This window comes from Bombyx mori, chromosome 19 (assembly GCF_030269925.1).
Source record: "Bombyx mori chromosome 19, ASM3026992v2".
In the NCBI taxonomy this organism is placed as follows: domain Eukaryota; kingdom Metazoa; phylum Arthropoda; class Insecta; order Lepidoptera; family Bombycidae; genus Bombyx; species Bombyx mori.
The window spans coordinates 4,513,547-4,538,556 of record NC_085125.1 but is presented as its reverse complement, the minus strand read 5'-3'; the positions used below and the strand labels follow the sequence as shown (position 1 = coordinate 4,538,556).

The 25,010-nt window shown below is 42.1% G+C and overlaps 2 protein-coding genes and 1 non-coding gene across 4 annotated transcripts in view; 2 read left to right on the top strand and 1 right to left on the bottom strand.

The window, feature by feature from the left end:
* Positions 1 to 25,010, top strand: part of LOC692988 (aldehyde dehydrogenase) — a 423,296-nt gene that overhangs the window by 65,712 nt on the left and 332,574 nt on the right. The gene's annotated exons all lie outside the window — the stretch shown is intronic.
* On the top strand, positions 1,658 to 1,741 carry Mir2835 (microRNA mir-2835). The gene has a single exon (NR_107433.1). It is a non-coding gene; the product is annotated as a microRNA mir-2835 (primary transcript).
* Positions 5,941 to 24,050, bottom strand: LOC119630003 (serine/arginine repetitive matrix protein 1-like). Its single transcript, XM_062674134.1, has 2 exons — positions 22,421 to 24,050; positions 5,941 to 5,954 (listed from the first exon to the last, which is right to left on the bottom strand). Exons 1-2 carry the CDS (start codon positions 24,048 to 24,050, stop codon positions 5,941 to 5,943), a joined length of 1,644 nt encoding a protein of 547 aa, XP_062530118.1.

The following is a 25,010-nucleotide window of genomic DNA, read 5'->3' as shown; positions in this document are numbered from 1 at the left end:
TTTCGTTTCATTTCGTTTCATCGAGTTTGAAATCACAACGATTCTAAAGAAGTTTCACTTCAATATATGCTTTTTACTCACAAAAGTTTAATTTTTACCCCCCAAAAATTTCATTTTACCCCATTTGGGGTAATTTACCCCGATTCCCCGACAGCTGGTATAGATTTTTCACTTTGAAAATCTTTCAACATATTTATGAAAAATTCAAACCTAAATAATTCAATAACTTACAGGCCTTAGAGTAAATTCCATTCACATTTCTAATATACCTCCGAGCGATATGAGAATTTATCTCTACGGAGCGGAACTAAAATTGTTTAATAATGTCATATTTGTTTAATGCTTGGATGTATACACATTACTGTCGTATGTAAATACGGAAGTCTTTAGTATAGAAACGTCATTTCTTATTAAGCCGGGAGTATTCGACAGTCCTCGAGATGTGATTACCAAAATAACGCAGTTTATCCGAAAGGTTTTTTTTTGTGTTTTCTTGGAGCATATTATATGCATACATATAATAATATGCATAGAGAAAAATCGATATATTATTAGCGTTGCCTGCCATTCCGGTGGAAATTTAAGAGATTATTCTGGACTCTATAGCTTACCTTTAAGTTAGCTAACCCTTTGAGCGCGAACCGTCGATAGATCGACTCCTTGTTGATGCGTATAAAATGCGGAGGGTCGAAATAACCGACTGTTGCGCTGTTTGCTTATAGGTATTAAGTATCGACCTGTGCGGACTTCTCTTAGCGCGCATAATTATTATTATAAGGTTTTTAATGAGTTAATGACCTTTATAAATAATAGTTTAAAAATATTTTGTTGTAAATTTTACAAGTATTTTGTTTATAATGTCCTTTTTTAGAAAAACTTTAGCAATTACTACAAACTGTATTACTGTGCTGTGCTTACTAGCAAGATGTTAATTATAAAGCACATTACTAATCCATATTATTTGTAATCCATATTATTTGTAAAGTGGGTAGATTTAATAACTGACTTTATATACATATATAGAGTACAGAGGTGGGTTGCCAGAGCTATTATAAATCAATTGTAAACATCAGTTGAAATTGTCAAAGATAGATAGAATTCACAGTAAAATAAAGCATTAAAACACAGTTGCCTTGCGGTCCCCGTACGGTTCACACGTATCGGTCGACGCGGCGCGGTTAACGAGTAATTACGAATATAATATCACTACCGAGTGTTCTGTTTTAACACCGTTTGTCAAGTTAGGGGTACTCCTGGCAACGGGAGCCCCTTCTGACACTATGGATAAACCTACCCCCACCGTAAGTTATGCCAATGTCACATCTAAAACCAGCTACCCGAAGAAAGATCAAGCTATTATTATAAACTCAATCGACGGAATCATGATTCGAGACTACTTGTTAGCCCTTTCCGCAGTGACCAAATCAACGTCAATCCGCTTCATTTCTCGCATTTCCAACTCGAGAATCTGCGTGTACTTGGACTCAAAACAAACAGCTGACGAATTGGTTGACGTCATTAAAAACGTTAAAGTGAAAGACCACGTATTGGAGATTCGGCCGCTGATAACAAGAAACAAACGTATCGTTTTATCCAACGTTTGCCCCATAATTCCGCACGATATCTTAGAAGAAAAATTTAATGAAATGGGTATTAAAGTATTGTCTCCCATAACATTCATGAAAGTGGGCATCCCGGACCCTGGTTTTTCACACATTATGAGCTTTAGGAGACAGGTATACGTTTCCCCTGAGGATGAAAAAAGATTACCAGAATCGATGCAAATTAACTATGATGAAACCAATTATTGGATTTATATTACAAACGAAACAATGAAATGCTTTGTATGTAATGGAATGGGACACTTGGCAAAATACTGTCCGCAAAGCAGTCAACAGGTTCTTGGTACCAAAGGCCCTAACAACCTCACGCAAGACAATTCAACTACTTCCAATGACACTACAGTCGAATCCAACAAGCTACCGTCACAGTCTCTCAATTCTACAATTAATCTTGAATATGAAATAAACCAAATCTATCCCCCTACTGAAATTTCCAAACCGCAAGTACCAACAAACTTACTACCACACAATAAATTTGACATATACAAAGGTGTTAAGCGGATTCATCCATCTACCTCTTCAGAACCATCACAACCGGAAATAAATCAAGCTGAACCTACTTTAGATGACAGTAATATTATAGTCAGTGATTACACGGATGAAACCGACAGCAATTGGTCTCTGGACGAAGAACTAAAGAAGACCCCTAAGTCACTCAAGAAGAAGAAGAAAACTCTCGATGACAGAAGTGAAGAACAAGTTTGGAAGGATATTAAAACAGAGCTGGATCAGTCAGAAACACTACCTCACTTCCCACTCACCTTAGACCAGTTTATTAGTTTTTTAGATAATTCCCGTAGCAAACAAAATCTTCAAGAACTTATCAAAGACTATACGGATGATATCCCGGATCTAATTGATATGTGCACGTTTCTCCGCACTAAAATGAATTTAAATAGGAACCTCAAAAATAGATGTACAAGATTAGTTAAGAAACTAGAACTTATCAAACTGTTAGAAACCAGTAACAAGCCATAGTCTCTTTTATTACAATTTGCTTAAAAATAAGGTAAGTGATTTAGTTATTTGACAGAATGAAAATTTTACAGTGGAATGTTAACGGTTTCCATAGACGATTAGAGAATATACAACGTATATTAAATGATATTGACCCTCTTTGTATTTGTATCCAAGAAACTAATTTTAAAAATAACTACTGTGCTAAGTTGAAGAATTATATTCATTTTTTCAAAAATCGATCAAATAGCAGTATAGCTAGTGGTGGAGTAGCTATTTATGTAAAATCACACACACTGCCCAAAGAGGTCGATATTATTAGCCCACTAGAAGTGATAGCAATAAGAATAGAATATCCTTTGGCTATTACAATATGTAACGTCTATTTGCCCAATAGTTGCCCCTTAAGTGAAAATGACCTGAATAATCTAAAAAATCAGCTTCCAACACCTTTTGTATTATTGGGTGACTTTAATAGCCACCATTTTTATTGGGGTTCAGATCACTGTGATCTGAGGGGTAAAATTATATCTGACTGGTTAGATGTAGACGAAAATATGATTCTCCTTAATACTAATCAGCCCACACACTTTAATAATAGCAATGGTCACACCAGCAGTCTCGATTTAGCCTTTGCTTCACGAAGTATATCAACTTACTTTGACTGGTATGCATTAGACGATCTATACGACAGTGATCACTACCCTATTATGATTACATTAAAGATAGATTTAAGCCCCGAAAACCAAAACGCCCCGCAACACTTCAAACATCAGATGGCAGACTGGCCTAACTTTCGTTCTGATATAGAAATTAAAATTAACCAACTAAGTAGAGTTACACCCGAATCTTTGACCAGAATTAATGACTTAGTTGATGAATTTAATCAAATACTTCTCGGTTCAGCAGAAAAACATATACCTAAAACAACAGGGAAAATTAAAAAAAAACAAGTGCCATGGTGGAACGACGAGTGTGATAAATCACTTAAAGAATCTAAAAGAGCATATAGACTTTATAAAAAAGAAAAAAGAAAAGCCGAATACTACCAAAAAAGTCCAAATCGTTTGGAAGATCTCCAAAATCTTCAAGATTCACTTAAGATAGATTACAAAAGAAAAAGAGCCAATGCTAGAAGAATATTTAAAGAAAGCAGAAAGAAAAGTTGGGAAAGTTTTATCACTTCCATTAATAGTTACACTCCGCCAGGGATTGTATGGCAAAAAATAAACGCTATTAATGGACAAAAAAGCAAAAAACAAACAATAGTCTTAAAAAACAATGATAGACAGTTAAGTGGTGATCCAAAAAATAACTCGGAATTATTAGCGTCTGCTTTTGCTGCAAACTCTAGCTCTAACAATTACAGCCAAGAATTCCTATCTTTTAAAAACCAAATAGAAGAGAATAATAATGTATTCGATTTTTTGGATAATAGTAACTCTATCAATCAAAATATTACAATTCATGAACTGTATTTCTATTTACACCAATTAAAACACTCTAGCCCTGGACCAGACAACATATCTAACACCTTATTCAAAAACCTTCCACTCGTGGCTCTAGAACGACTCCTTGACATTTACAACTTCATTTGGCTCAATCAAGTCTTTCCTGATAAGTGGCGAGAAGCCATTGTTATACCGATTCCGAAACCGGGGAAATTACCAACCTTAACTTCCAGTTACAGACCTATATCGCTCACTTGCAATTTGTGTAAATTACTCGAAAAAATCGTAAGTAATAGATTGAGATGGTATTTAGAACAGAATCAACTAATATCAGCAGTTCAATTTGGTTTTAGACAATATAAGTCAACATTAGATCATCTCGCGTATTTGGAAAACGAAATATTAACATCCTTTGCAATTAAAAATAAGGTTGTGGCGGTTTCCCTGGATTTGGAAAAGGCTTATGAAATGGTGTGGAAACACAGAGTCTTGTTACTCCTGGAACAGATGAATATTAAAGGTAACACCCTAGCCTTCGTTAGAAATTTTTTAGAAAACAGGAGGATTAGGGTTAAGATAGATGGCATCGTTTCAGATCCTATCAATACCGAGAACGGTCTACCGCAGGGATCTGTGGTGAGCGTAATACTTTTTTTAGTTTCAATTAATAGCGTAACAGAGGTTATAGAAGGACCAGTGAAGGGATGTTTATTTGCGGATGACTTAACCCTTGTATGCAGTGGGAACAGCATTAAACCAACGCAAACACTATTGCAAAATACTTTAGATAAACTAAGTGAATGGTGTCGACATACTGGATTTAAATTTTCAGATACGAAAACTGAATTTATCGTTTTAGCAAAAAGGAAAAAGAAAGAAACAGTAAGCTTAACAATTAATAATAAACAAATTAAAGAGGTCCGTCATCTAAAAATATTAGGTTTAATCTTTGATCAAAAACTGAACTGGGTCGACCACATAAAAAAACTAAAATCAGATTGTTATAATAGACTCAACGTCATCAAAATTCTATCAGGAAGTAGTTGGGGCTCAGATAGCACATGCATTAAGAATACATACAAAGCATTGATAAGACAAAAAATTGACTATGGCTCTATTATTTATGACTCTGCATCTTCCAATATTTTAAAAACCCTAGAAAGTATACACAACACTAGTTTAAGATTAAGTCTAGGAGCCTTCAGAACAAGCCCAATAAACAGCATTCTAGTTGAAGCAGAGGAAATGCCACTAGCTTTTAGGAGAAAAGAGCTATGCCTGTCATATGCCATTAACCATATAACAAACAACAAAGACTCATTTATACTAAAGGACCCTGTACCATCGGATATAGAATTTAGGTTACAACCAACCCTTTCATCTCCTTTGAGGTTAAGAATTAAAAAATACCTCGCAGAAATAAATTTAGATTTTCCCCCGGTGTTTCCACGTAAACACCACTACTATCCTCCGTGGCACCAATCAAATTTCACAATAAATATGGAAATAGCTCAAAATAATCCCCGAGACACCACATCAGATTATATCTACAAAGATCTTTTCTACGAAATTAAAAATAATCACTTAGACTTCAAGATGTACTACACGGACGGCTCAGTCTGTGAAGGTAGATCTGGTTGCGCTATTGTATCTGAAAATTATAGTTGCAAGAATAGACTCCAAGACTATACCTCTATATTCACATGCGAAGCAGTTGCTATACTAGAATGCTTAAACATTATTAAGACAAACACAAATCACAAAAAATATATAGTTTTCACTGATTCAATGTCTACCCTCATGGCCCTTTCAAATAATCACAACAAAAACCCCCTTATTATTCTGATCAAAGAAATTCTAACCGGGCTTATAGATAACAATTACATAATAAAGCTAATCTGGATTCCTAGTCACCAAGGCATATCTGGAAATGAAAGAGCTGACACAGAAGCTAAGAGAGCCACAAAGTTAGCCCAATGTAATTACCTTACTTCTAATATACAGGATCTTAAAAAACACATTAAATGCAAGATTAAAACACTCTGGAATAGCTATTGGGTAAAAGATAATAAAAGTGCTTTATATGATATAAGAAAATCCGTTTTTGAAAAAAGGAATTTTCAGATTAATAATAGAAAAGATCAAGTAGTTTTAAATAGATTAAGAATAGGTCACTGTAACATTACTCACATCCATCTTATTACAAAAGAAGAAATAAAGAAATGTAGTCGATGTGATAGCAATATATCTATTAAGCATTTACTAACTGAGTGCCCAATGTTTAATGCAGAAAGACATACTTCTGCCTTGCCTATGTGTTTGTTTGACTGTTTAAATAATAATGTAAAATGTACTTTAAAATTCCTGAAAATTATAGATTACCATAGATTAATTTAACTATAAGCTTATAGTGGTCGTTAATGACCATTGTTGTTAAAAAGCGACCTTAAATAAATAAATAAAAAAAAAAAAAAGCATTAAAAAAATACTTCGTAATAAATTTAAGAAATTAAAAAATAAAGTCCCAAGAATTTTTAATTACTAACTAACTACCTTTCTCAACCTCCTTTGAATATGATTGACGTTATCTGTCACGCGGTTTCACTCACGTTGATTTTACAATTATTTAAAAAAATAAGGTAGCACGTGTATTCTTTTCCGGTATATTCAAGTGGTCTACTTAAAAGTCCAGTACGCGATCTCTTTGTAAAAACCGTATGAGGATGACAAGCAAACACACACTTATGCACATATTTAATATTGTTACAACCCTCATTATCATTACTAATAATATTAATAGGCACTAATCGTTCATATCAAACTCTCTAATCAATCTCAAACCATCATGTCAAATAACAATTTAATTCAAAATAAAAACTATAATATCTTCATCTCACCAGCTAGCACGAAGCACCAAGTTATACCGTCCATGGTTATTGTTACTGTTACTGACACAACACAGAGCACACCGTCAGGTGAACCTACCCTCACCACGAAAGAATCGCTTCTGTAGTCACCGTTAACACTGCGACTCGGAGAATGTCTAATTAACGTAAGATTAATTGATATTCAGCGCGTTTCTTGACGCGTTTTTTGCAATGTTAATGTGTTAATACAGAATATGGATGCGATTCGTATATTATTTACGTAGATTTCATAAGCTCTTTTGCTTTAAAGAAGCGATAAGTCGAATGCATTTTAAATGTCAAGAACATGATAATATTATGATAATGTTTCAAAACATTATATTAGAAGTAGCGACCCACCTTCGCTTAGCTTCGGGAGCTGTAATTTACAGATAACAGATAGATATATGCTATTACAGACTTTTTTGTTGGACTATTTAAGATAAACATTTCCATTTTACATTGCAACTTCAATAGTTTTTGTGGCGCACACCAAAATAAGTCGCAGATGGCAAAAAAAATTCCTACTTACTTGACACTTATAGTTATATTTCAGTAATTCACAAGATATCTTTATAAATTAAAGCCTATGTGTTATTCTGATGTGTAAGCTATATTATTGTAAAGTTTCATAAACATCCATCCATACATTATTAAAAACTTTCACATTAATTACATCAGTAGGATTCTGCAAGGGAACTCCTTTGAGAAAAATTCCATCGATAGCGGTACTTAATGTGGAAATTCAGAACTACCTTAGTCAGCACGCTGACCGTCAACGCTAAGAACATTGGACGTTGGACAGTGACATTGGCCCACTGTTACGATGGTCGAATGTCAATCTATACTTCTATACTAATATTATAAAGCTGAAGGGTTTGTTTGTTTGTTCTTAGGAACTACTGGTCCGATTTGAAAAATTCTTTCAGTGTTAGATAGCTCATTTATCGAGGAAGACTATAGGTTATATAACATCACGCTAAGACCAATACAAGAGGAGTACCAATAAAGAATGTTTCAAAATCGGGGTTATTTTTACCTTTTGAGAGCTTCCGCTGCGTGCGCTGCAGAAACAGTTAAAGTTTCACTAAAATAGTGTATGACAGAATTGTTCCCCTTTAAAAGATCTAAAAAAAATCTACGACAGTATATGTCTATATATTAAGGTTGGCTCACTATAACGTTTTTTATGCTAACCAAATTTGTTCTAAAATAAAGCATTATTTGTGAAATATTCCACGCGGACAAAGTCGCGGGCTAAAGCTAGTAATAAATAATAATAATGCGGTAATAAATCGGTTAATATGCTATTCCAATAGCTGTATATTACTGTAGTACATATTAGATTGTTCAAATATCTCGCTCCTGATGCCTAAGTGTAATTGGCAATTGTCGTCTACGTGGATCGACGTGGATCGAACCAAAATATAATTAAGCTGCATAAATAATCTTACCAATTACGAGGCGTTCAGCTCAATATCTCGAGTCAACAGCCCTTATCGGATTAATGCTAGATATTGCTAGTCAATTGAATCGTACTAAGAAACTCTCTTAAAAGCGAAGCCCTATGTTATTATTATCGGTGTCGTTGTTTTGATATATTGATAGACGGATCAATTTCGAAAATCCTTTGTTGATTAAAAGCTCAAAATGCTACGCAAAAGCTGTTCAGTTGTGCACCAAAAAAATCAGGTTTTTTGGGAGACGAGCTTACGATTTTAGTTTTTTTTTAATAGCTTAGATGGGTGGACGAGCTCACAGCCCACCTGGTGTTAAGTGGTTACTGGAGCCCATAGACATCTACATCGTAAATGCGCCACCCACCTTGAGATATAAGTTCTAAGGTCTCAAGTATAGTTACAACGGCTGCTACGCCCTTCAAACCGAAACGCATTACTGCTTCACGGCAGAAATAGGCGGTCTGACAAAAAAATTAAAGTATTTATTTCATTTTTACCAAACGCTTAGAAATAATTAAAACTGTTTTGCAGTTTACGGTACACAACGACGGTCAGGCAAAACTGTAAAGTATCCAAAACGTAGAAAAGTAAAAATCTCGATATGCCGTAATATTGGTTTTATTTAAATAATTCTATAGCCAACCGTAGCCAAACTTCAGTTGGGACAGCTATTATCTATATACATATACAAAACTCAATGTGTGTATGTTTCCTATAGACTCCAAAAAGGCTGAAACTATTGCGATGAATTTTTTTGATATTAATCAGATTTATCTAAAGCGTGATCTTGTGAAGTTTCATAACGATCGGCCAGCAAAGCGGGCCGGATATGACAAGTACAATTGAGGTTTGAGCCTCATGCCTCAAGACTAATCGCTGCGGGTCTATTCACTCCGATAACCAGCCTATATCAGGTGAACCGTGAACTCGATTACCTATCTATGCAATAAAATAAAATAAAAGCACCGAATGGAATAATACTGCTTTTCTTAACGCAGTGCATACAAATTCTGCTTAGATCAATATGACTGAAACGCTACGAAAGTATTAAGATTGCTTGAAGACTTACAATCAGCTGTGGACGTTGTTGATCGAAGTCCACGACTATAAAAAAGGAACCGTTATGTATCGAGAAGTAAAATATAATCTCTTAACACCAAATGCTTAAGACCCTTCGCCAGGGACGTCTTAAGCTAGGATGGGGCCGTTGGGCACACAAGAATTTGAGGCCGTTTTGGAAAGTAAAAAAAGCGAATTATAATAACATTTTTTTACTGAGTATGACCATTTATTATAGGTAATCAAATACAGTATTATATAATATGTCATTAATGATATTAGAATGCTGCTGGTTTTTTTGTTACGATTTCGATAACGGTTTCTTTCGGGATTTCTGTTGAGCAAAATCTTCTATTATAGGCATAGTATATGCCTTGTAACCTTCTGATTACTGATTTGTGAAAAAAGTGTAATGTGCCCGACAAAAATGTTTTGAGAATAAACGTGTTAGAGAAATTGTCGGTCTTTAGGGGCCCCCTGAGAATGGGGGCTCTGGGCACGGGCCCCGTGTGCCCTTATGGTAAAGACGGTATTGCCCTTCGCTTTTAATTAAGAACTATTTGCCTTATTTGAAGTAGGTTAAAACCTAATTTTCAACACAACCAATTAAAAAATGCAATTAAATTAATTTCAATTGCATATGTGCGAATAGCATATCATAATTGGCATGTGAACATTAAACAAAAAAGTTGTCACTCATGTACCAACATCGAATCATTACGTTATGAAAGTACAAACGACAAGACGTAATAAGATCAAATGATGCAATTACGTGCAATAGAATTTCATCTGCTGTACCTACGCTAATGGATATCGATAAAAACTTTTTAATTCCCCTGACGTGCGAATTAATTCGCTCAACCAAATTTGATCATTGGTTGTAGCTCCTACGACTTGACAGAGCTTATTGTACCTTTAACCGCCGCTATCATAGGTCCGAAGATAGTTTAGCAGAGATCTGAATCGCGCTAGCGACTTTCTTAAGATCAACTTGCATATAGATAAGCTCCGAACAATAACATGGACATGTCGAAATAGAGCCGAAGAACTCGTTACTCCTTCCGCCTAAATAAGGTCTAGGGGTCAGTGTTAGCAACTCTCCGGTTGAGCCCCGTGAGCTCACCTACAAACGTTAGGGCGAAGCTGAAATAGCCTCTTAAGGCTATCAGCACAGGTAGGAAAAAAAAAGGTTCTGTCCTCGCCCCGCTTCTGTTCAATCTGTACTTTAATAATATCCTCTGATCACTGCTGAACCAGCTAGCCAGCCTCTTCGGCGTTTCCACAACTGTTTAGGTCCTTTATGAAGCTTCAAACCGCAGACATAAATAATCCTCAGATAGCTTAGCCGAACGAGGAGAATCGAACTTAATCTTACATAAAGTATAGCAATGCTCTACGAAAAGGGCAGCAAAGGAAGACTGGAGCACCACTCCCCCGATAATGCTCTTTAAACAACCTATATTCTGACAGGACAGGAAAGTCTTAGTTGCCCTGGATAACTCTATCATCTTCTATCCTATGATCAAGGTAAAACATTATCGCGTCGCGTTCATCTCAGGTAAACTATATCTGATAATCTGCAAACCAAGCAAGCTGCTCCTATATTGCAAGATGCCTTTTTTTCCCCTACTTATTTATGTTGATAGCCTTGAGAGGCTATACCAGCGTTACCCCAGCGCGTAGGTGAGCTCTTGGGGCTTAAACCGAAGGTGTTGCTAACTCTGGCCCTAGCAAGAGTAGTGCTTCGCAGAATCTACCTCCGGATCGGAACTGCGACCCACTCAAAAAATCCGGCGAGTGGCTTCGCGGCTCAGTGGGCTATGTGTGTGGGCTAATTTACTCGTCGAGCCCTTCGTCGCAAGCGACGGGTTCGACGAAGACGTTGACCGGTGCTTAAGGTACCTAAAAGCACCGTTAATGGATCGTGGATTCGTAATGGCGCGTTTAGGGCGACGTCGACTGTTTACTATTCGGTCCGCAGGATTGAGTATACATAAACAATGTATTTGTAGACAGAAAATGTATAATATAAAATCAAGTTAGATATATACTCTCTATTTAGAGTACACAGAACACTGGCCGAAACATGACCTAATGAAGTCCATAAAACACATAAACTTTCTCATTTATAGAGGCATAATCATTGTACTATTACTTAAAATTGGCGTGTGCCCTTTGCGTGTTAAAGACGACAGATCCATGAATTCAGTGATTAACAAAAGTTGCATAAATAAATAAATGAGTTATGCAACTTTCACAGCATAAGATTATTTATTGCTCGAATAATTGTTGTTTGTAATTAGCATATTATGTTGTGTTTTTGTTGTTTTTTTTTGTTTGGATAACGCGAATGATGAGTCTCGAAATTCGAGACCGCGTTGTGTGTTTTCTATGAGCTTCAGTAACCTTACAACAGCAGAAATAAAACAAGCCTCTTTTAATTGAAGGTTTACTGGTGGCCCCGAGGCCTTTCCAGTTTCACCAGGACAGATGGGCGAGTAAAGGCTCAGCCAGGACAACTAGCCTGTGTGACGTATGTAATTAGTAAAAAGTTTTTCTTAAATAAAGTAGTAATAAACCAGGGGGAGGGAAATACATTGGGATTAATAAAAAAAGGAATTAAAAAAAAAACTTAATATATATTGAAAATAGCTTTGTAATTCCATCTTGTAAAATTTTGAACTATCAATATTCTCACATGCAATAGCAACACTACCAGTGGCAACTCAGATTTACTAGATGGCGTTACTAAAATAGTTTTTTCTCTAAATTCGTATTTCATCAGGGTTCCTATCTCTATAGATCTACCTATACGTCGGGTCCACACGACCCATTACAGGGTCATGGATCGGGCCTCGGGGCAAACCCCTTCTGCCCGGGCTTGCGATTCCTGCCCAACAGGACGGGATGGTAGTTTACAGGATAAATACTAGATTGAATAATGAACGAGTAATGAATAGTGATGGTGTGGAGTGATTAGATTGACGTGGGCTGATTTCCAATCGGGGGAGAGTGACTTGGAGCCTTCTACGGCCTATTGTCAGCGACCATGCCTCACTGTCGTCGTCGGTTTTGGTAGCCGGGTTTCTGCCTGAGATTCTTAGTACCCCTAATATTCTATTTGTAATCAATAATAGTTTAAAAAAACTGAAAAAATACACTCTTATAGAAAATCCAACTAAACAATAGAAAATGAATTTTAATAAATTTGAATTAAAAATAGGGTAAGAAAAAATATTTTATTGTAAAAACCGTAAGGTGTTTTTCAAATAGATATTATCAAAAAACCCTTCCACTCATATCTTTAAAATATTTATAATTACTGATACCATGCACCCCATTTGTTTTTTGTTTTTTTTTTCAACTACCTGTTATTTATTTTTCATTTTTTAGTTGAATTTCAATTTTTTCAATATTTTTTTAAAATATTGCATTGTCATTGTCATTGGTCCTTAATAAGTATACAAAATTTCGAGTTAATCCGACGTTTTGAAGGTGGTCAAAATCATGTTCAAAGATCCCGTTACTAACATACGTCTGAAGCTAATAAAATCGTATTAAATTAGCATTGAATATTATAAAAGCAAACGAAGAAATTCTGAAATATCACCTAACTTTAAACTGAGCTTGTTTTTTTTTTGTTGTGGGATCAATCTCTAGTCTAATACAAATTAACCACTTAGCGAAATCTAATCATAAATGGAATTTCAAATTCATAAAATTTTAGAAAAAGTTCAATCTCAGAGTTTAAGACTTGATGACCATCTTTTCTTGTAGCTTCTAATGTCGATATTTTGAAGCATTAGTCGGTATTAATTATTTCATTGCACAGTCAAAACTTCAAGGTAATGTTTTTACTAAGTTCATAAATTTTCGTCTGAATTTTGAAAGGCTTCGTCTAAAGCCTTGTTGGTGTGTAACTGTGATCCGTCACAATGAAGCCCGGGCCTCCCCGGGGACGTTTCGGCACAAGAGTCCCGGAATCCTGTTTGTTGCCATGAAGCCGCTAAAAATCTTTTTCTTGTTACCGCAGTGCGTACACTTATTAAAACTTTTCATGTATTTTTTATGGTACTATTAGTGTCTTTACAGGAACTAGAGGTCCCGCAGTAGTCGAAATTAGACTATAATTAATTGGAATTGTAAGTTTGTACACTATTATGATTGTATTTTATACTTCTATAATCACAAATCTCGCCAAGACTACACTATAAAAAATATTAACAAAGACAAACAATATTTAATCTATTCTCAATTTGAACACAAACGTCAAGAAGAAAAGTTTGACAATAAATAGTATGCATGCGTGTGTGCGTCAAATACATGGTATGTAGTGTGTGCAATGTTTTTTTTATTGATTTAATGTATCTTTTATGCATTATTTTAAAAAAACATTAGCATTGTGCACTTCTTCTCTCTATTCTCTATAAGTGTGGAAAATTTCATACTCCTCCGTCCGCGCAATTTTCGTAAAAAGAGATACAAAGTTTTTGCTTCACGTATTAATATATAGATACATAAAATAGTTTAAGAAAAATGAGAATGCACAATGACGCGATAGGTTCACGTTCTTTATAGCTTACCTAATTTTTTCTGGCACGGCAGTATTGTGAGGTCATTGCGAGGTTCCGGCGCGTAAGTAGGGGTAGATACGTAAGACTCGCTGGCCGAAGTAGTTTGAGAGGCTTAACGACTAAGCGACTACCCGCACTCTTGCTCAACGCCCGTGCCCCGCTTAAGACAGAACCCATGCCTATTGTTGCAGCAAAACAGCGAAGAATTCCGATTTTAAGGGTGGGACGGCCGTAATGGCTAAAATTGTAGGGTTTATACCATGTATTTGGGATAAAAGTGACTTGGGATAATCCAAGGTGGATGGCGGCATTTACGATGTAGATGTCTATGGGCTCTGGTAACCACTTAACACCATGTGGGACGTGACCTCGTCTACACATCTAAGCAAAAAAAAACAAAGACTTTCAGACCCGTTGTATTATGCGCCTTTTGTAGGTTTGACGGGACATGGAACACCACAGAGAACAGCTTACAGTGATAGTATGAGGAGGGAATACCTTGGCAACGCACTGTATTTAATGTAATGTCACCGGAACTGCCGGTTGCTTCAAACGGAATCGCATTACTGCTTCGCGGTAGGCTTATGTAGGCTTACCAACTGGTGCGAGCTTACGGTACGACCTTCTCAACGAAAAGTAAGAAAAAGCTACAAAAAATTATCAAGTGGCTAATAACCATTATTTTTATCGATCGCTTCTATCAACAATTATTATGTAAGTTTTCTTATTATATTAAAATTGCAATAAATATTAGGTATTTTATTTTAAAACAATTTAATTTAATTTTTAAATTCAATTCAATTTAATTTAATTTTCTTACTGGTGGTAGGACCTCTTGTGAATCCGCACGGGTAGGTACCATCACCCTGCCTATTTCTGCCGTGAAGCAGTAATACGTTTCGGTTTGAAGGGTGGGGCAGCCGTCGTAGCTACACTGAGACCTTAGAACTTATATCTCAAGGTGGATGGCGCATATACGTCGTAGATGTCTATTGGCTCCAGTAACCACTTAATACCAGGTGGGCTGTGAGCTCGTCCACCCATCTAAGCAATAAAAAAAATAAAAATAAATGATACAAATTCGAATACTTCTTCTCGATCTTTTTATTAGCTTAAGAGCTCACCTACGCAGCAAAAAAATGTCCACAGCGTTATTACGTGGGCTTAGCGGTCTTTTTGTGGCGGTCTCGGATTCGAGGCTTTGCATTTCTGCAAAAAAAGGTTCAGTGATTATGTGAATAGCAAATTATTTTACAAAAGGTTCAGAGGGCGAGGGAACTAAAGCAGCTGTTCCACATGTTTACTTTGTATTATTATACATCATATATTTAGGATCACTTTATAAATTGTTATTTTATTGCTACGGTCCCCTGTGAGGGTAGGTCTGCGTTTACTCGTGTGCTGGCTATTAATATGAATTTTTTTTTTTTCGATTTGAGATCGTGTAAGTCTTCGATCATGTCCCGGGATGTCGGCCCGGGTAAGTACCACCACCCTTCCTATTTCTGTCGTATAGCAGTAATGCGTTTCGGTTTGAAGGGTGAGGTAGCCGTTGTACTGTAAAAACTGAGACCTTAGAACTCTTGTCTCAAGTTGGGTGGCAGCATTTACGTTCTAGATGTCTATCGGCTCCGGTAACCTTTTAAAACCAGGTAGGCCGTGAGCTCGTCCACCCATCTAAGCAATAAAAAAAAAAAAAAAAATAACGGAATCAAAGCGATGTTTTCTTTCCCCAAAATGGATAGTAAAGTTTATGGGAGGCAAGGGGTTTGGAATAGGCAGAACGTTGGTATCGACTAAAGTGGATTCGCAAAGATTGGCTGTTTCTTTCAATGAAATGAGGTTCTATTAGTTTTGATGAATATTGGACGTAATTTTTATCTATATTAGTTTTATGTTCTCATGTAATCGAATATATTTTATAATCGAAATTGTCTAAAATGCCACTGAATAATTCCAACTTTACTTGTAAGTATTTTAAGTCACATAATCTCTTGTTTTTTTTTTTTTTTTTGGTGCAGGACGCCTCCTATGACGTATCTGCGTCTAAGGGACACGCAGGGTTTCGGGGACTTGACGCTCTGCAGAAGTTAGGGAGCAGACCGCGGGCACAAGGATGTACATAATCTCTTACTTTAAATAGAGGCTCATGATTGGTAAGGGAGGACGGAAGATTGAGAATCTCTACTAATTAAGAGAGAGAAGACTAAGTATTATTGTATTGTATTATATATGCTACGTATAGAAAATGATTATTATTTTGTAACATAAACCGCAAATTTTTTCAGGTTTAATGGACGGCTCAGTACTTGGAGTGGTTTGAATTAAACTTTTACGACTTGTAAATAAAGCGCGGGTCACACCACTTTCTTAAATTAAAAAGCTATCAATAAGCCCGTTTTTCCTTAATATAGTAGGCAGCGGCTTTGCTCTGCCCCTGGCTTTGCTGAAGTCCATGGGCGACGGTAACCACTTACCATCAGGTGGGCCGTATGCTCGTCTGCTAACAAGGGCAATAAAAAAAAATAGTGTGCCATCTAACGGTACCCACATATTTTTTAATTCCTTAATTATACGTTTTTTTTTAATGCCTTATGTTGGTGGACGAGCTTACCGCCCACCTGGTATTAAGTGGTTACTGGAGCCCATAGATATCTACAACGTAAATGTGCCACCCACGTTGAGATATAAGTACTAAGATCTCAGTATAGTTATATGTAGATGAAGACGCCTCTACATATATTTTATTTTATTTTAGTAATACAATGCACATTGACTCAGTTAATGCCCATAATGATATTAAATTTTCCTAATATCCGAGGGTATGGGGTCTGCCGTTCTAATAGATTATAATATGTGCATTACAGAAGCGGGCTAAAGTAGCAATCTTGCAAGTATAAGACTTCCCTTTTTATAATAACTAACTTCGAGAAGCTGAAGCTTTTCTACTGGTGGTAGGACCTCATGTGAGTCCGCACGGGTAGGTACCACCACTCCGCCTATTTGTGCCGTGAAGCAGTAATGCGTTTCGGCTTGAAGGGTGGGGCAGCCGTTTGTCTATGGGCTCCAGTAACCACTTAACACCAGGTGGGCTGTGAGCTCGTCCACCCATTAAAGCAATAAAAAAAAACCTTGTCGAATAAAAAATAATAATTTAACATTTAAGTGCTGTAAGTTCAAACGTGAATAAATAAACTGTACCATTAAAATCTATTAACTTTAACATTTTATATAATCTCTTGTAAATTTAACTCATTAATCATCAAAGCAGCGAGAAAGCGATACAAGTTGAACGTCCCGGGATTCTGAAAGTTCGAAGGGCGTAACCCTGTTAACCTGGGTGCAATAACTGAGCAGCAGAGCAATTTGAGGATTTCGGGGCTACTATCGGTTTATCGATGTGGACAATTGTTTCTAATTTTTTATTGCTTATATGGGTGGACGAGCTCACAGCCCACCTGGTGTTAAGTGGTTACTGGAGCCCGTGGACATCTATAATGTAAATGCGCCACCCACCTTGAGATATAAGTTCTAAGATCTCAGTATAGTTACAAAGGCTGCCCCACCCTTCAAACCGAAACGCATTACTACTACTCGCGCGGACTCACAAGAGTGTCCTACCACCAGTAATTACGCAAATTATAATTTTGCGGGTTTCACTTTTTATTACACTATGTTATTCCTTCACCGTGGAAGTCAATCGTGAACAATTGTATACAATTCATATTTATTTTAAGGCACTACATGTGAACAGATACAGGTGCTACCCACGTGTTAAGTGGTTACCATCTATGGATTCCACCACTAACTTTGAGACATGGGGTCCATGTTTAAAAGTTTCAATTTGTACGACATTAAATTAATAGTGATAAGCATTACAACATGCCTTTAGTTTGACCGCCCCGGGAAAAACCACGACAGACGTTGTGCCCCCCAAGACCACATTCCCGGGCGGCTTTTACCATACAGCCTTGGAATAATGGAGCGTATAATGCAAAGAAGCGGCATTTAATATGTAAGACTCTTATGGCGCCTGCTCACGTATATTTGTACACGTCGGAATGAGATATTGCCTGAGAATCGAGATGGTTTTGGAAAATAACACAACTCGGCCTTAATCTAAAATATGACGGACGTTCGATAAGATTTTATACATTTATCTGAAAAATGTACAAGCCAATTTATGAAATCCCTCTTTTTTTATTGCTTTGATGGGTGGACGAGCTCACAACCCACCTGGTGTTAAATGGTTACTGGAGCCCATAGACATCTACAACGTAAATGCGCCACCCATCTTGAGATATAAGGCCTATGATCTCAGTATAGTTACAGCGGCTGTCCCACCCTTCAAACCGAAACGCATTACTGCTTCACGCCAGAAATAGGCAGCATGGTGGTACCTACCCGCGCGGACTCACAAGAGGTCCTACCACCAGTAAGTAACTTGGTACCCTTGAATTGGTATTATAATTTTTAATTTGCTAATTATATCTGTCTATTGAGAAGTGCGCAATCAGATTTCTTATTCATCTTGCTGTTATCCCTCATTATGTGAGGTCAGCGCAGCGTATCCTTGTATTATGCGGCATGGAGATCTGGCATGATTTTTACGACCGGCCACTTGCTTTACGTCAACCCTCCTTGGGTTTTATCTCCCTTTATCCATTACAACGTGCCATAAGGGGCCTTTTCTATTTCTTCTTCTAGTATTTCTTTACTTCATCTGTTTTTCGTTCTATGATTTTAATTTTATTATTATAAACATTTAATCTAAAATTTAGATTTTGAGATAGCAAAAACATTAAAGTATCAAATTTTATGCGCTTTTCTATATTTTGTAAATCAGTTGGCATTATTAAAAAAATATAACGTGTGTATTTAAATGTCTATAGTTTGTACTGAAGTAGACATACTCTCAGACTTATTGGGTAAGACAATGATTGTATCTATGCAATAAAGTCAATCTTATGTTTTTTTTTTTTTTTTTTTATTTTTTTTTTATTGCCCTTGTAGGCAGACGAGCATACGGCCCACCTGATGGTGAGTGGTTATCGTCGCCCATGGACTTCAGCAATGCCAGGGGCAGAGCCAAGCCGCTGCCTACCGCTTAATACTCTCCACAAGCCTCGTTTGAAGAAGGACATGTCATAGCGCTCGGGAAACACCGTGGAGGGGAGCTCATTCCATAGCCGGATGGTACGTGGCAAAAAAGACCTCTGGAAACGCACTGTGGATGACCGCAGTGGCTCCAGGTAGTATGGATGAACTCTACTCCGGTGGCGGGCGGTGCGATGGTAAAAACGAGATGCCGGTATCATCTCGAACAATTCCTCAGAGCACTCCCGTCTCAGGGCCCAACTCCCGTTGACGGCCGTCTGGTGTAGTGGTAAGTGACATGGTCACTACACAAAGGGGGTCGCGGGTTCGAATCCCGCCATGGGAAGATATTTGTATGATGAATATAAATGTCTTTTCCAGGGTTATGGATGTATATTAAATATTAAAATGTGTATGTGTATAATAAAAATCTTAAATTTATTTCCGTTATCTGGTACCTGTAACACAAGTTCTTTACGAACTTAGCACGGGACCAGTTAACGTGGCGTGATTGTTATTAAAATATTTATATTTATTTATTTTTATGTCTCCTAAGATTGGACCTTGCCTACCGCAAAAGTATGCCCTTTTTTTTTTTTTTTTTTTTTTTTTTTTTTTTTTTTTTTTTTTTTTTTTTTTTTTTTTTTTTTTTTTTTTTGTCAGGAGGAAATCGCCGGACTTCCGCCCTTCACTGGGGATGAAGGGCGGGGCATGTCGGAGTCGAACCGACTAAAACCTCCTGTCTCTCAACAACCAACGTCCAAACCTCGCATGAGACAAAACTCATGAAAAGGCAAAGGGGGGAAAGTGAAGCGTTTAGTGCGGAGCACATCTCTCCCATCACCCTCCCCCTCCCGCACGCGAAGGATCGCGTCTACCGTTGAGCGGCCCTCTCGGAAGCCATATTGCTCCGCCGACAGATCGGGTCCCACCCTGACCAGATGCTGGATGATGCGGGCTGCCAGAATGCGTTCCAGCAGCTTGCCCACCTCATCCAGCAACACGATGGGACGGTACCCGGCAGCAGTATCCGCCGGGCGCCCCTCCTTTCTCAACAGCACGAGTCTGCCCGTCCTCCACGATGAAGGAAACCGTCCCGACTCGAGGCAGGAGTTGTAAAGCCTCAAGAGTCGGTCCCCCAGGGCACCAAGAGCCAAGGCCCAAACCCGGCCATGGACGCCATCCGGGCCGGGTGCTGTGTCCTTCGCGCACATTTTGCGCACGGCCACACGGAGCTCCGCCCCCGTTATATGGGGCACCTCGGCAGGGACTTCGCCGTCGTATTCCGGCGGCGAGTCCATAGCGGGAGCGACAAATCCCTCCCGCTCCTGCGGGAACAGCGCCGAGACGATGTCCCGCAGCTGCTGAGGCTGGAGACGCTCCGTGATCGGGGGGGCCCATGGGCGCATTTTATTGCGCACCATATGATAGGGCCGCCCCCACGGATCCTCATCCAGCGTCTCCAGGAGACCCTCCATGTGTTGATCCTTGGCTCTTCTGATGGCCAGCTGCAGTGCCCTCTGTGCGACGCGAAATGCGGCGTGCAGCCGGGCCTCTGCCGCCGCGAACGCAACTGGATCGTTGCGCCGCGGCAGGCGGCGGCGGCGATGCCTGGCGCACTCGCGCCTCGCCCGAACGCACTCCACGCGGAGTTGCGCAATTTCGGGCGACCACCAGTACGCCTGGCGATTAGGAAGTCGAGGGCCGATCCGGGGTATCGACACATCACAGATGCGACGCATCGTGTCCCGAAACCACCCTGCCTCGCCCTCGACCTCGACCGGGTGTGGACGCATGGGCGCCCACGCCGCCACTGTAGAGGCTTCCATCAGGAGCTCCTTATTCAGGCGCTTCAGTGCCCACTTGGGGAATGACCGGGACGCACCACGGGGGTGGTCCCCGAGGGCGTCCGCGACTGCGGAGCGGGCGGAGAGATCAAACCGAATATATCGGTGATCTGACAACGTCTCCGCCCCCTCCAAAACCCTCCAGTCGCGGATACGGCGCGCGATGGCCGGGCTCGCGAACGTAACGTCCACAATAGACTCGCCCTGCCACCGCACGCACGTCGCAACCGACCCTCTATTCAACAAACAGAGGCCGGCCGCGTTCGCCCACCTCTCCAGTAGCCTACCACGAGCGTCCGAGCGGGGGGAGCCCCATGCGATAGACTTCGCATTGAGGTCCCCCGCGAGAATCACTGGACGAGGAGCGAGGCGGCGAGCAATCGCCCCGATCTCGCCCAGGAAATGCCCGAACTCGACGGTAGGCCTGTTCGGAGAGAAGTACGCCCCGATCACGACGGTCCCTTCCAGCTGTACCGCGACGAACCCTTGACCCCTGGTCACCATCGCCAGGGGGGGGATCGCCGCGTCTCTTCGTATGACTATGGCCGCCAGGCCGCCGTCGTCCCCAAACCAACAATCATTTGCTGGGGGAACGAAGTACGGCTCGGCGACCACAGCCACATCTATGGACCACTCCGCCATGCTCTGAGACAGCATGTCCTGAGCTCTGGCGGAGTGGTTCAGGTTTCCTTGGAGGAAGCGATAGGTGCGGTCCATTACTGTTGGACCACATCCATCGCCCCCTCCCCTTCACCGCTGCCCCCGCCCTCCGGCACCAACGCCGCAGCGGGGATTACAGCGTTGGCCAGTGCTCCTCTGGCCAACCTTCTCTTTTGCCGGCGCTTCGATTTTCGGCGCCGGTTGCGTTCGGTATTATTACCGGACGGGAAACACGCCTTGCCTCCCGCCCGGTGATTTGCCCTGCGTCCGGCTGCAGCGCACAGAGCGCAATGCGGGGCGGCCGTGCAGGACGCAGCTTTATGGCCTGGCTGGCCGCAGCGGAAACACAAACCGCTGCGGTCAACCGAGCTGGTACACTTAGCGAGTCCGTGCCCCGTGCTGAAGCACCGGAGGCATCGCCAGGCACGTGGTTCTTGGAGACGCACGTGGGCCGCTATCCAGCCCACGCGTAGTCTCCCTGGATCCCCCGTCGATCTTCCCGGTGGAGGAGTGGCCAAGGAAGTGGCCGCCTCCACAGGGCAGCGCGCCCACGCTGACCTGGCCCCGGAGTACCCTGAGCGAAGTTCGCCCACGGTCACGCTCTCTGGGGCACATCTCCCCTGGGCCGCTATCGCAGCTGCCACCTCCTCCTTGGTGGCGCAGTCGTCCAGGCCGGTGATCCTAATCTCGGCCATCCTCACCGGCCTGTGCACGCGCACCTCTTCTTCCGGCAACGCCACGCGGAGCGTCGCCACTAGTTTGTCCGCGATGCCAGAACTATCGGCACCGGGACACTCCAATAGCTTCGCCCCATTGGCTGTGTGCCGGAAGCGGAGGCCCTCCTCTGCTCCGATTTCTTCCAAGCTTACGGCCGCGCGCGCCCGGGCCATAACCTCATTATACGTGAGGCCCTTTTCGATGGCGGCCGGCAGCAACGTCACTACAACGGCAGCCGACCCCGCTGCGCGCGGCTTCTTCTTGTTTTTGGTCTTGCTAGCGGCCGGTGCTCGACCCTCGCGGGGAGCAGCCACGGCCGCCAGCGCTGTGTTTCGGGTAACAGCAGTCGGCGCTCGACCCCCTTGGGGAGCTGCCAGAGCTGTTGTCTGTCGCAATCTTTTGGTGCCCCGCTTCACCACTTCCGTCCAGCCCTCGTCCATGCTTGACGGGGGGGGAGGAAGGACACGGGGCTGAGGTTGGAATCGCGGGGCGGGATTCTGGGCGCCCGCACCTCTGTTATACTGATTCCGGCTTCCACGTCGTGCCACCCTCGCGGATGGGGTAGAAGTGGAGGTCGGCTGGGTGGCCTGGTCCCGCGGGGCGGTCGCGGCTGTTGGTACAGGGACGCATTCTCTGGAACCAATCGAGGAGCGGAGCATCTCCTCAAGGCCAGCCAAGTGTTTGCCGACCTCAACCGCCACCGCCCGCGAGATGCAAGCCATCATTTCCTGTCTGCTTGGGAGGGAGTGATCCACACCCCCCATTTCAGCAGCCTTGTTATAAGGCCTCTGCGACCCTGCAGCACGTGGGGGTGAAAGAGGCGGCTCCGAAGACCTGGGCCGTGGCAGCGCCGGCCACTCGTCTACCATCCTCGCCAGTGGCGAACGGATGTCCTCAGTCCTTAACCTTCCTGCCTGTATGGATGCAGGGGCGGCCGATATCCGGGAAGGCGGCGCAGGCCTCAACTCAACCCTCCGAGGGGGGCGAGGAAGCGCGGGAGTAGGCATGCGCGGAACAGGGGCCACAGAAGTAGGCGCTGGCATGAGCGCCGCCACACTCATCCCAGCCCGCGAAGGCGCGCTGGTGTCCATCTTCCTCACGGGTGGCTCAGAGCGTGCCAGCGCAGGCATCGGTGACAAGGGAGTCCCCTCTCGCAAGGCTGGGGAGTCCCCCAGAATGCGACTCTCCCTGGAGTCAAGCTGCGCTACGAGTTTGGACATGGTAGGGATCAGCTTCGTCCTAACCATAGCGGCTCCCTCCCGGAGCCTCTTCCGGTAGCTGCTGCCTGGCTCGGCGCCCTTGGCAGCCACGGTCGACAGCAACTTAGCCAGATTGACCAGGGCATGGTCGAGGTCGCGGAATGCCTCGTCCCCGCTAGCCAGGGACGCGGCCGACGTCGACATCGACTCCACCGACGTCGCCGGTGACACTGCGCCCCTCCTCCTCACTGGTGCCCACTGGGGTGCGGGCATCGTGTCTTTCGACGCAGCAGGCCCCGAAATCACCGGAGCCACCTCCTCGACGGCCATGGTCTTTTCCGGCACCTCGGTGCTGGAGGATGACGCACCGCCGTCGTCGGAAGTTGCTACGGGGGTCTTCCTTCGGCCCCTCTTTTTCCCCGCCGATGGTTTGGTGGGGTTCATCGCAACCGATTCGCTGGCGAGCGCAGAGCGCATCGAGCCGGCGATCAGGGAGCGCATCGGTTCGACGGGAATTCCGCTGCCCGTCGCACAGCCTCCTTCATCTTGGCAATTGTTGCCCCCCCCAGAATACGTGGGGCAGCGTGCTTCCACCGAGGTGGAAGCACGGAGGGATTCTCCGCCCGACTCGCAGGCGGTACCCTCCTGGGGTACTAACTTTTCACAATTGGCCATCATCATTTGATCCTTTTTTATTAACCAGGGGTTTGGTCCCCTGGGATCTACGACACCCTCGGGACTGGAAACCCTCCAGCCATACATCCCATCGCCGGGTGTCGAGCTTGAGATTGGGGCATTTTTGAAGAGGTTTGCGTCCTCGCAGCTCCGACCAGTAAAGGCAGGAGCCCCCGTTCCCCATGACTGGGGTTTACGGTTTGGCCGACGGTGGCCGAGGCCTGTCCGTCGCCCACAACGCGGTGTGGAGCCACGCCGGCGAGCCGGTACCTCCCATATCTGGAAGGCTTTCCCCTGTAACCGAAGCCGGGGACATGGCAACCCGCAGCCGGAAGACACAAAAGTGCCGCCGGCTCATCAGGCTCCCGAGAGCCAACCCCTCATCCCCTGAATGCCTCCCTTTGCCAGTGCAAAGGGCGTGGGGAGAGAGTCCCTCGCTCTCTCTCAAGGAGCACCCGTGAATACGGAAGCAGCCAAGGAGAGCTGGGCGCAGTTCTCTTGGTCGCGGCGTCCCACACAGATTCCTCTGCACGCGATTTTAGGGACGCACGCTTAAGCCCCACCGCCACGACAAGGCGGAACTACATTCGGTGGGGAAAAGTATGCCCAGACTAAAATTTAGAATAAAGAAATAATTAAATTTTTTAATGCAAACATATTTCGTAATGTTAGTGCACTGTATTTACAACTTAGCTTTAGTTTAGTTCAGATTCGTGCTTAGCTTTCTGAGATAGTCACATCTCTATTTGTATGCTTTAAATAAATATATACCATATTTTCTCTCTC

Bases quoted from the DNA above. Each gene is read 5' to 3' on its own strand.
- LOC119630003 (XM_062674134.1), bottom strand. From the start codon at position 24,050: ATGCGCTCCCTGATCGCCGGCTCGATGCGCTCTGCGCTCGCCAGCGAA.